The 13,000-nt window shown below is 44.0% G+C and overlaps 1 protein-coding gene across 2 annotated transcripts in view; it reads left to right on the top strand.

Moving 5' to 3' along the window:
* The window catches only part of NSD3 (nuclear receptor binding SET domain protein 3), a 133,748-nt gene that overhangs the window by 26,880 nt on the left and 93,868 nt on the right, over positions 1 to 13,000 (top strand). For both annotated transcript variants that reach the window (XM_049771797.1, XM_049771798.1), the window contains exon 2: positions 8,285 to 9,000. In XM_049771797.1, the coding sequence (XP_049627754.1) occupies positions 8,329 to 9,000 (672 nt within the window). In that variant the 5' untranslated portion in view covers positions 8,285 to 8,328. The remainder of the gene's footprint in view (positions 1 to 8,284; positions 9,001 to 13,000) is intronic.

Raw genomic sequence — 13,000 nt, 5'->3', positions numbered from 1 at the left:
ATCACAGTGTTTAAATAAAGATATTATTAAAAAAATAGTAAAATAAAAAAGTGATGAAAGTCAGATGGTTTTAAAAATAACCACTATGTGGGCCTGGAGAGATAGCGCAGCGGCGTTTGCCTTGCAAGCAGCCAATCCAGGACCAAAGGTGGTTGGTTCGAATCCCGGTGTCCCATATGGTCCCCCGTGCCTGCCAGGAGCTATTTCTGAATAGACAGCCAGGAGTAACCCCTGAGCGCCGTCGGGTGCTAAAAAAATAAAATAAAAATAAAAAAATAACCACTATGTAAGAAATTCACTAACAGTTCTAAAGTATTCCCTTATCATTTTATGTAACCATCATTAAAAATTTAAAAGAAGTTTGTTTTTGATCCCCACCTGGTGATGCTTAAGAACTGCTGGGTTGGTGCTCAGGAGGAACCCCTATAGTGCTTGGGGAACCATTGATGCCTGGGACTTGTTTATAAAGCATGTGCTCCAGTTCATTGAGCTAACTTTTTTTTTTTTTTTTTGGTTTTTGGGCCACACCTCTCCCCTCCCCTCCCCTCCCCTCCCCTCCCCTCCTCTCCCCTCCCCTCCCTTTCCCTCCCCTCCTCTCCTCACCCCTCCCTTTCCCTCCCCTCCTCTCCTCACCCCTCCCTTTCCCTCCTCTCCTCTCCCTTCCTCTCCCTTCCTCTCCTCTCCCCTCTCCTCCCCCTCCCGTCCTCTCTTCTCTCCCTTCCCCTCCCTTCTCTTCTCTCCTGTCCCCTCCCTTCCCTTCCCTTCTCTTCTCCCCTCCCCTCCTCCTCTCCCTCCCCATCTCTCCCCTCCTCTCCCCTCACTTCTCCCTTCTCTCCTCCCCTCCCCTTCTCTGCTCCCCTACCCCTTCTCCCCTCCTCCTCTATCCTCCCCTCCCTCCCTCCCTCCCTCCCTCCCTCCCTTCCTTCCTTTCTTTTTCTTTGGCGGGGGTGGGGGGGGTGTTTGAGCTACACCAGGTGGCAGTGCTCAGGCATTACTCCTGGCTCTTCACTCAGAAATTGCTTCTGGCAGTCTCAGGGGATCGAACCTGGGTCTGTCCTGGGTCAGCCATGTGCAAGGAAAACACCCTATCATTCCGGCCACGATACCCTTTTTGGTTTTTGGGTCACACCCGGCAGCACTCAGGGGTTACTCCTGGCTCCAGGCTCAGAAATCGCTCCTGGCAGGCTTGGGGGACCATATGGGATGCCAGGATTCGAACCACCATCCTTCTGGATGCAAGGCAAATGCCTTACCTCCATGCTATCTCTCTGGCCCCCAAAATAGCTTCTTGATTGTAGTTTTATGGCTATAGGTTATAAAGAAAAAAAATCTGGTTCTGAGCCTGAGCGATGTACAGTGAGTAAGGCATTTGCTTTCCACGTGGCAACCCAGGTTCAGTCCTGGTATATATCCCGTATGGCTTCCTGAGTACTCCCAGGCATGATTCCTGAATGCAGAGCTAGGAGTAACCCTTGAGCACTTTTTTTTTTTTTTTTTTTTTTTTTGGATTTTGGGTCACACTGCAGCGCTCAGGGGCTACTCCTGGCTCTACGCTCAGAAATTGCCCCCATCAGACCATATGGGATGCCGGGATTCGAACCACCGTCCTATATGCAAGACACATGCCTTACCACTGTGCTATCTCTCTGGCCCCACTATTGAGACTTAATCCCGTTCCTCCTTCAAAAAAGAAAGAAAAGAAATTGGCTTTGTCTATGCTAAGATTTTGTTTTTAAATACAAGTATGATTTACTTAGTTTACCGATCCAAATACAGATCAAATTTAAATTTAAATTTATTCTTTTCTTTTTTTTTTTTGGTTTTGGGTCAGACCCGGCAGCGCTCAGGTGTTACTCCTGGCTCCATGCTCAGAAATCGTTCCTGGCAGGCTCAAGGGACCATATGGGATGCTGGGATTTGAACCAATGACCTTCTGCATGCAAAGCAAACGCTTAACCTCCATGCTATCTCTCCGGCCCCTTAAACATATTCTTAACTGATTTTTGGGAGCATACCTGCTGATGCTCAGGGCTCACTCCTGGTTCTACACTCAGGAATTCTACCTGGCAATGCTGTGGGACTATATGGAATGCTGGGGATCAACTGTGTGCAAGGCAAAATGCCTTGCCTGCTGTACTATCACTCTGGCCCACATTTCTGAATTATTTTTAAGTGATATTAAAACTTGGTGCAGATTTTTAATGCCTAATGAAACTGTAGTTTTGCTTTCAAATATATACTTAGGAAAAAAAAGAGGGGGCCAGAGAGATAGCATAGAGGTAACGAGTTTGCCTTGCATGCAGAATGATGGTGGTTCAAATCCCGGCATCCCATATGGTTCCCCGAGCTTGTCAGGGGTGATTCTGAGCGCAGAGCCAGGAGTAACCCCTGAGCACTGCTAGGTGTGACTCAGAAACCCAAACCCCCCCCCCAAAAAAAAAGGAATTTAGGGGCCTGAGCGGTGACGCAAGCGGTAAGACATCTATCTGCCTTGTGAGTGCTAGTCTAGGACTGACTGGTTTGATCCCCCAACCCAGGAGCGATTTCTTTTTTTCCTTTTTGGTTTTTGGGTCACACCTGGCAGCACTCAGGGGCCACTCCTGGCTCTACGGCCAGAAATCGCTCCTGGCAGGCTCTGGGGACCATATGGGATTCGTACCACCGTCCTTCTGCATGCAAGGCAAACATCCTACCTCCTTGCTAATATCTCTGGTCCCTTCATGCAGGATTTTAATCCAAGTTCATGTATTGCTTCAGTTGTTATTTTTTTTTTTTTTTTTTTTGGTTTTTGGGTCACACCTGGCAGCGCTCAGGTGTTACTCCTGCCTCCACGCTCAGAAATTGTTCCTGGCAGGCTCGGGACCATATGGGATGCCGGGATTCAAACCACCGACCTTCTGCCTGCCTTACCTCCATGCTATCTCTGGCCTGAGTTGTTAAATTTTATCTTTTATATTCTAGAATAATCTACCTCTGTTTATAAAATTATTTATTTCATTAGCAGGTACCTGGTAGTGCTCAGGGAATGACCCAAAACCTGTGCTTTGGGGTTGCTTTCAGTACTGCTCAGTGTATCACTTAGTGTACCCGGCAGTACTGGGCATCAACCCAGGACAGGTGGGTTGATGCAGTGTTCTTTTTATGTACATAACTGACTGAGCTGTTTCTGACCCAGCATTACTTTTTGAGCCATTTCTGGCTATGCTTGGATCTTACTCCTGGCTCTGTGCTCAGGGATATTCTGGCAGTGCTCCAGCGACTATGGAGCTGGGGATTGAATCAGTTGGCTGCATTCAAGGTGGCGCTTTACCTGTTGTACTGTCTGTCTGGCCTGACACTGCTTTTTTTAAGAGTCCAGTCCAATTTTCTGAGAGTCTGTCCCATAGTTTAGATTTGTCCACTTATCTCCTTATTTTGAAATTCATTTTAAACATTGAGAAGAATACTATGCGATGATTGTGTATTAAGTACTCACAGGCATATATTGTTAGGCTGTCCTTCTGGTAATGGCATGTTTAGTCATTTGTTTAAAATGTTGTCTTATCAGTTTGCTCTACTGAACCAATTTTTGTTTGCAATTAAATAATCTGTATAATAATGAATATTATCATTTCACTTCTCAGTTTCACTTAGAAACTCTTAGTGGGTCTATCCTTTTTACCTAGATATGAAAATATAAGGATGTTCTTGGTTCAATGATTATGCCCGCGCGCGCGCGCACACACACACACACACACACACAGTATGTTTTGATTTTTAGGCCACACCCAACTGTGTTGGGGATTACTCCTGACTCTGCTCAGGAATCATTCCTGTCATTGCTGTGGAACTATATGGGGTTTTCAGAAATTGAACCTGGGTCAGTCACATGCAAGGCAAGCATTCTACCAGACATACTATTGCTCCAACCAGCTAGTTGAGTATTTTACAAATATTGTCTCCTGTCTTTGCTTAACTTTTTGGTTTTCTTAATTGTTGTCTTTTGAATAACAAATGTTTTTTAGTCATATTGATTCTCCTTCAGGTCTTGTAGTCTTGGGCAATTTAGCATCTCAAATATTTAATGTATTCAACCTAAAAAACTAGGGCAACCAGAGCAATATCCTCAACATCCCATATGTCCCCTGAACCTGCCAGGATTAATTCCTGAGCACAGAGCCTGAGTGCTGTCAGGTGTGGCCCAAAAACTAAAACAACAAAACCCCAAAATAATTGTATAAATACTTGGAGACAAAGTGGTCATTTGCCTTTTGCCTTGCATGCATCTGACCCAGGTCCAGTCTCCAGCTTAAATAGTCCCCTGAATTCTGCTAGGATAGTGCAGAGTCAGGAGTAGTTCACAAGCAGGTGTGCCACAAAAACCAGAAGGAAAAAAATAAAGCTTGTGTTTGGAAATAAATCAAGAACATTAGAAACCGTAGTCTCTACATTTGTATGCCAGAAAAGTTCTGTAGACTATAATTTAGGAGCCTAATCTGGAAGCTGATCTTGTATACAACAGTTGTGAGAAACAAAACCACAGCTTTTATCTTGTCAAATGTCAGTACTTAATGCGCCTTTATTTTGGAATTTTGAAGAACCATTGAATCCCACCCTTCTCGTTATCCTATATGCATTTATAGAAGTTTATAACGTATTGTTGTTTTGTTTGTGTGATACATTTTTTATGAGTGATACATTTTTTTTTGGGCCCGGTGTTCAATATGGTCCCCCGGGCCACACCCGGCTGTGCTCAGGGGTTACTCCTGGCTGTCTGCTCAGAAATAGCTCCTGGCAGGCATGGGGGACCATATGGGACACCGGGATTCGAACCAACCACCTTAGGTCCTGAATCGGCAGCTTGAAAGGCAAACACCACTGTGCTATTTCTCCTGGCCCTTATTTCTAAATTGTTTCTTTTGTATTTTTCTTTTGGAGGGGCACATCTGGTAGTGCTCAGGGGTTACTTTTGGTGCTGCACTAAGGAATCATTTCTGGTGGTGTTCAGGGGACCACATGGAATGCCAGGAATTGAACTTGGGTCTGCTGTTCCCGAGGCAAACACCCTACCTGCTATGCTTTGGCTTTGGCCTATCCTTTTGTTTCTTAACCTTTCTGAAAGCCATTTCTTCTTCTACTTTTGAAACAGAATCTTAGTATCTATGTTGTAAAGGTGTTGAGTTTCTTTTATTTTTATTTATTTTTTGTTTGTTTTTATTGGGGGGGGGGCCGCACCCAGTGATGCTCAGGGATTACACCTGGCTATGAGCTCAGAAATCACACCGGCTTGGGGGACCATATAGGATGCTGGGGGATTGAACCAAGGTTTGTCCTGTGCTGGCACGGACAAGGCAGTCACCTTACCGATTGCGTCACTGCTCCGACCCCTTGTAAAGGTGTTATACTTAATGAAATAATGCATACTTTTTTTTTTTATTTGTTGGTTTTATGAGCCACACCCGGCAGCAATCTGGTTACTTCTGGCTCAGAAAATGCACCTGGCAGGCTCAAGGGACAATGTGGGATGCCAGGGATTGAACCCGGGTAGGGCCAGGTTAGCTGCCTGCAAGATAAACTTCCTACCACTTTGCTATCACTCCAGCCTCAATGTATACAATTTTTGGCCCAGAGTAGAGGAAGGGCAGGGAGGAGAGAGGAAAGACCCCTTCTACCCCACATTAGAGTAATAGAAGCTTCCTAACAATTTTTTTTATACCAACTTTTTTCCCTGTGGGGCCACACTTGGCAGTGCTTAGGGATTACTCCTGGCTTTGTGCTTATAGATTTTTCCTGGCTATCTGGAATTAAATCTGGGTAAACTGTATAAGGCAAGTTAAGTGCCTTGCCCACTGTACTATCTCTCTAGCCCTCCTAGAATAAATTTTTATGGGATTATCAGAATGTATGGACTCTGTAATAGTCCTTTTTCTTGAGTTACATTCCTTGAATGTCAAACCTTAAAACAAAGTAGAGTTGTTTTAGTTGTCTGACAGAAGCTTATATATATAGCTTATATATATATATATATATATATATATATATATATATATATATATATATATATAAAATGGATTGTTACAGATGTGACATCTTTAGATTCCTTCTTTTGGGGGGATGTATATTGAGTTTTGGGTCTATAGTCGGCTGTGCTCAGCAGCTTCTCCTGGCTCTGCTCAATGCTCCATATGTAATGCCAGGGATCTAATCAGCTTTGGCTATGTGCAAGGTGAATACCTTACTTTTGTTCTAGCCCTCTTTATTGGAGAAACAATTGCTTTGCTCCACCCTTTTATGGGGTGTGTGTCACATTCAGTGGTGTTTTGGAATCATTCCTTTTAGGCACAGGAACTAAATATTGAATCCAGGTTGACCATGTGCAAAGCAAATGTTATACCATCTCCCCAACCCCAGGAGCAATAGATTTTTGGTTTTCATTGTTTCTTTTTGTTTTGTTTTTAGGCCACACCCGGTGAAACTTAGGTTACTCCTGGCTATGAGCTCAGAAATTGCTCCTGGCTTGGGGGACTATATGGGACGCCAGGGGATCAAACTGTGGTTCGTCCTAGGCTAGCGCCAGCAAGGCAGACACCCTTACCACTTCATGCCACCGCTCCTGCCCCAGGAGCAATAATTTTTTTTTTTTTTTTGGATTTTGGGCCACCCCCGTTTGACGCTCAGGGGTTACTCCTGGCTATGCGCTCAGAAATCACCCCTGGCTTGGGGGGACCATATGGGTAGCCAGGGGATCGAACCGTGGTCTGTCCTATGCTAGCACTTGCAAGGCAGACACCTTACCTCTAGCGCCACCTTCCTGGCCCCAGGAGCAATAATTTTAAGAATGCAATACATAGATTATCACGTAATAACCCAATGAAGAGTGCTTCAGAATTAGCTGAAATGTAATTTTTTCTTTTTGGTGTTTGGGTCACACCTGGCAGTGCTCAGGGTTTCCTCCTGGCTCTATGCTCAGAAATTGCCCCTGGCAGGCACAGAGAACCGTATGGGATGCCAGGATTCGAACCACCATCCTTCTGCATGAAAGGCAAATGCCTTACCTCCATGCTATCTCTCTGGCCCCTGAAATGTAATTTTTTTTATATATAATATTTTATTTAAACGCCTTGATTACAAACATGATTGTGGTTGGGTTTCTGTCATGTAAAGAACACCTCCCATCACCAATGCTACATTCTCATCACCAGTGTCCCAAATCTCCCTCCTCCCCACCCACCTCTGCCTGCACTCCTGACAGCCTATTTTCCTCATACATTCTCATTGTTAGGATAGTTCTCAATGTAGTCATGAAATGTAATTTTTTTTTTTTTTTTTTGGTTTTTGGGCCACACCCGGCAGTGCTCAGGGGTCACTTCTGGCTGTCTGCTCAGAAATAGCTCCTGGCAGGCACGGGGGACCATATAGGACACCGGGATTTGAACCAACCACCTTTGGTCCTGGATCGGCTGCTTGCAAGGCAAACACCGCTGTGCTATCTCTCCGGGCCCGTATCTTCTTACCATATCAGAAAAGAACCACTGGACAAAACAAGTTATTATAGGATATGCATATGTATATGACAGGTCACTGCTTTATTTTGCAATGCCAGCTGTTTGTGGTTTTGTTTTGTTTTGTTTTTGTTTTGGGGCCATACCCAGCTTTTCTTAGGGCTTACTTCTGGCTCTGAGTTCAGGAACTTGGAAGGTTCAGGGGATCATATGTGTTCTAGGCATTGAATTTAGGTCAGCCACATGCAAAGCAAGCACCCTACCTGGTGTACTATCACTCCAGTCCCACAAATGCCAGTTTTATACTGAGCTGTATAACTTGGAAAAGTAGAAAGGAATGCCAGAACCGTCTCATGTATTTTCAAGGAAGATAAAGTTTGTTACAAAAGCTATTATTAAAGTAACTTAAGAATTTCAAATAGGGGCCGGGCGGTGGCGCTGGAGGTAAGGTGCCTGCCTTGCCTGCGCTAGCCTAGGGCGGACTGCGGTTCGATCCCCCGGCGTCCCATATGGTCCCCCAAGAAGCCAGGAGCAACTTCTGAGCGCATAGCCAGGAGTAACCCCTGAGCCTCACAGGGTGTGACCCAAAAACCAAAAAAAAAAAAAAAAAAAAAAAAAAAGAATTTCAAATAGGCATTTAAGATAAAGTATTCCCATATAGCTGAATTATATTGGCTGTGTTGTAGAATTTTTTGTCTGTGCCTATGTGGGTATAAAAATTGGGTTCAGAATATATTTTTAAGTTGATTAGCCTTTAAACCCATGAGAATATTAATATCTTTTCATCTTTTTTAAAACTTTAGGCTCGATGAGAGAAAGGGAAAGTTAAGGATGCTGGAGCAGAACAATGGATTTCTCTTTCTCTTTCATGCAAGGGATCATGGGAAACACAATTCAGCAACCACCTCAACTCATTGACTCAGCCAACATCCGTCAGGAGGATGCCTATGATAACAACAGTGACATTGTTGAAGATGGTGGCCAGACACCATATGAAGCTACCTTGCAGCAAGGCTTTCAGTATCCATCTACAACAGAAGACCTTCCTCCACTCACAAATGGCTATCCACCATCAATCAGCATGTATGAAACGCAAACCAAATACCAGACATATAATCAGTATCCCAATGGGTCAGCTAATGGCTTTGGTGCAGTTAGAAACTTTAGTCCTACTGACTATTACCATTCAGATATTCCAAACACAAGATCACATGAAATTCTGGAAAAATCTTCTCCACAGCCACCACCTCCTCCTTCAGCACCACAAACTGTGATTCCAAAGAAGACTGGCTCACCTGAAATTAAACTAAAAATAACCAAAACTATCCAGAATGGCAGGGAATTGTTTGAGTCTTCCCTTTGTGGAGACCTTTTAAATGAAGTACAAGCAAGTGAGCACACAAAGTCAAAGCATGAAAGCAGGAAAGAGAAGAGGAAAAAAAGCAACAAGCATGACTCATCTCGATCTGAGGAGCGCAAATCACACAAAATCCCCAAATTAGAACCAGAGGAACAAAATGTAAGTTGAAGCATCTTTTTTTTTGGGGGGGGGGGGGAAAGGTACAATATTTAAAATTTACTGGAAATTCAAGAGTTATTTTTGAGTTTTTAGCTTTACAAGTATACATATTTCTGATAACATCTAGTCCCTAGCAATGACTATAGCATAATAAAATAGTTACTGAGTAAGTACTCATTGAATGAATGAGTAGGTGTCCTGCAATTGAAGAAATACTTTTAAAAACATGTGACACTAAGAATCTTGCTTTTTCTTTTTTTTTTTTTTGTGGTTTTTGGGTCACACCCGGCAGTGCTCAGGGGTTATTCCTGGCTCAGAAATTGCTCCTGGCAGGCACGGGAGGACCATATATGGGACGCCGGGATTCGAACCGATGACCTCCTGCATGAGAGGCAAACGCCTTACCTCCATGCTATCTCTCCGGCCCCTGTTTTTTTTTTTTTTTTTTTTTTTTTTTTTTTTTTTTTTTTGGGTCACACCCGGTAACGCTCAGGGGTTACTCCTGGCTATGTGCTCAGAAGTTGCTCCTGGCTTGGGGGACCATATGGGACGCCGGGGGATCGAACCGTGGTCCGTCCAAGGCTAGCGCAGGCAAGGCAGGCACCTTACCTTTAGCGCCACCGCCCAGCCCCGAATCTTGCTTTTTCTATTTCTTTGGTCTAAGAGTCTCATATAAATTCATTTTGCTTATAGTAATCTCTTTTTTAAATATAAGATGGAAAGTCAAGAAGGTTAATGTTTTTTTCAGGTGCTGGAGAGATAGTATAGTGGTGGGGCGTTTGCCTTGCATGTGGCTCACCAGGAGGGATCTGGTTTGATTCCTGGCATCCCATATGGTCCCTCAATCTGCCAAGGGTGATTTCTGACTGTAGAGCCAGGAGAAAGCTGGGTGTGACCCAACAACCAATTAATCAGTCAATAAAAATTTTAAAAAATACCATTTTTTTAAATCAGTATGTCAGTTTTTCAGTCACACCCAAGTACTGCACTTGGGAATTACTCCTAGTAATGTTCCAGGGACCATATGGGTTGCTGGGTATCAAATCCTGATTGGGTACATGCAAAGCAAGTGCCTTACCCTCTTCTATGTTTCTTTCTTTTTTCTTTTTTTCTTTTTTTTTTTGGTTTTTGGGCCACGCCGGGATTTGAACCAGCTACCTTAGGTCCTGAATCGGCTGCTTGCAAGGCAAACGCCCTGTGCTGTCCCTCAGGCCCCTCTTCTGTTTCTTGCAACAAACTTGTTTTTAACACTCATTGGTATTGTGAGATTGAAACTAAAGAAATGAATGAAAAGTAAAGGGCACCTGCATTCAAGACAGGAATCTAGAAAATACTTTACACTGACTGCTATGTATATAAATTCATGGAGAATTAAGGTTATTAAGAAAATTGTTTTGTTTTGGGGTTGTATCTGGCAGTGCAGAGGTTTCTTTTGGCTCTGTGCTCAGGGGTCACTTTTGGTGGTGCTTCGGGAATTTTGTGGGATGCCAAGGATTGAACCTGGGTCAGTCACGTGCATGGTGAATATTCTTTTTTTTTTTTTTTGTTTGCCTTGCATGCAGCCGACCCAGGACAGACCAAGTTCAATTCCTGGCATCTCACATGGTCCCTTGAGCCTGCCAGGAGCAATTTCTGAGCACATAGTCAGGAGTAACCCCTGAGCACTGCCAGGTGTGGCCCAAAAACAAAAACTAAACAGAGAGAGAGAGAGAGACAGAGACAGAGACAGACAGACAGACAGACAGACAGACAGACAGACAGACAGACAGGTTATACACTCTAACTCCTAGAAATAACATACATAAAATGTGAATTTCGTTTCTGAGAACTGTCTTGCTGGCCCATCTTGCCTTTACTCTCAAGAATCTGATAAATTAGGTAACTATCCAATTTTACTTTTTTACTTATTAGGATAGACTTTTTTGCTTTATTGATTAATAAATACACTCTCAGAACAGAATAGTGCTGAAAGCAGTTAAAAACAGGAAAGGACAGTCATATTTATTTTTTCACTTCTATTTTTTACTGAAACCTAGGAAAATATTCAGTGGAATTTCTTTTTTATTGGGGGGGGGGTCACACCTGTCTTCACTCAGGGGTTACTCCTGGCAGACACGGGGGACCATATGGGACACCAGGATTCAAACTACCGTTTGTCCTAGATCGGCTGTGTGCAAGGCAAATGCTCTTCCGCTGTGCTATCTCTTCAGCCCTCAGTGGAATTTCTAGTAGTCACTGTGCAAATGAAGTTTTTTTTTTTTTTTTGTTTTTGGGCCACACCCGGTAACGCTCAGGGGTTACTCCTGGCTATGTGCTCAGAAGTTGCTCCTGGCTTGGGGGGACCATATGGGACACCGGGGGATCGAACCTCGGTCCGTCCAAGGCTAGCGCAGGCAAGGCAGGCACCTTACCTTTAGCGCCACCGCCCGGCCCGCAAATGAAGTTTTTTTTTTTTTTTTTTTTTGTTTTTTTGGGCCACACCCAGTGACGCTCAGGGGTTACTCCTGGCTATGCGCTCAGAAGTCGCTCCTGGCTTGGGGGACCATATGGGACGCCGGGGGATCGAACCGCGGTCCGTCTCCTAGGCTAGCGCAGGTAAGGCAGGCACCTTACCTCCAGCGCCACCGCCCGGCCCCCGAAGTTTTAAAGTCAGTTGCTATCTGTTGAATAGCTGAAATGTTTGAACCTTTAGTATCTGTTGGTTGCTATCTGTTGAATAGCTGAAATGTTTGAACCTTTAGTATCTGTTGGTTTTCAATGGCTGGTTCATGGCCTGGTCACTCTCCAAAGGTGTGAAAGGTAGAAAACCACTGCTTTATAACACTTAAATGCTTCATTATATCCATAGATTAGACAGTTTAGATTTTTCTTTTCTTTTTTTGGGGTGGTAGGCACCCCAGCGGCACTTGGGTTATTTCTGGCTTTGTGCTCAAACATTATTCCTGGCAGGCTTGGGGAACCATATGGGAAATGGTATCGAACCCCAGCCGTCCACACGGAAGGCAAAAGCTTGACCTGCTGTGCTATCGCTCTGCCCTCCCCTCCTCCCTTTTTAGTTTAGATTTTTCTAGTAAGCCAAGTGGAACATAATTTAATATTTGATTACTTAGAAACGTACATATTTTAGGATAAAGGGATGTCAATTTGAATGTATTGAAATAGAAAGTGGTACACTGTCATCTTTGATTACACTAAATATTAACAAAGTCATTGCTTTCAAGTTGAGGTTGTAGGGACCAAAAATATGACTCAAGTGGTAAAACAAGACATACCTTGCTTAGGGGAGATTCTGGGTTCAGTATTCTGGCATTGTTCCCCAGCACTGCCCAGTGTGGTCCCTGAGCACTATCTCAAGAATGCTGTAGTTTCTAGGGGAAATCCAGATGTTTTTTTTCTCAGATTGCTCATCTTTTCCTTTTTTCCCTATCTCATCTATTTTCTTGCCACGGTACTCTTTCCCTTCCCTCCTTTATAGTAGCCCCCCCTCTTTTTAATTTTTTTCCCAAAGAAATAAAATAACTCATTTCTTTTTTTTTTGGTTTTTGGGCCACACCTGGTGGTGCTCAGGAGTTACTCCTGGCTGTCTGCTCAGAAATAGCTCCTGGCAGGCACAGGGGACCATATGGGACACCGGGATTCAAACCAGCCACCTTAGGTCCTGGATCGGCTGCTTGCAAGGCAAACGCTGCTGTGCTATCTCTCCGGGCCCTCTTTTTATATTTTCAATATTTTTTTGTTGGGGTTTGTGTTTGGTTTTGAGCCACATCTAATGATGCTAAGGACTTGTTCCTGGCTCTGTGCTCACTGTTGTGTATAAGGGATCACCCCTGGTGGTTTAAGGGGACCATATATGGTGCTGGGAATTTGAACCAGGGTCAGCCACATACAAGGCAAGTGCCTTTCTAACTGTATCATCTCTCTGACCTCTCTTTTTTCTTGGCCACATCTGGCTGATGATGCTTGGAGGTTACAACTCCTGGCTCTGCACTTAGGAGTCACT

The sequence above is a fragment of the Suncus etruscus genome, chromosome 4 (genome assembly GCF_024139225.1).
Source record: "Suncus etruscus isolate mSunEtr1 chromosome 4, mSunEtr1.pri.cur, whole genome shotgun sequence".
NCBI classification, from domain to species: Eukaryota; Metazoa; Chordata; class Mammalia; order Eulipotyphla; family Soricidae; genus Suncus; species Suncus etruscus.
Note: the sequence above shows the minus strand (reverse complement) of the source record. Positions and strands in the feature narration are given on the sequence as shown.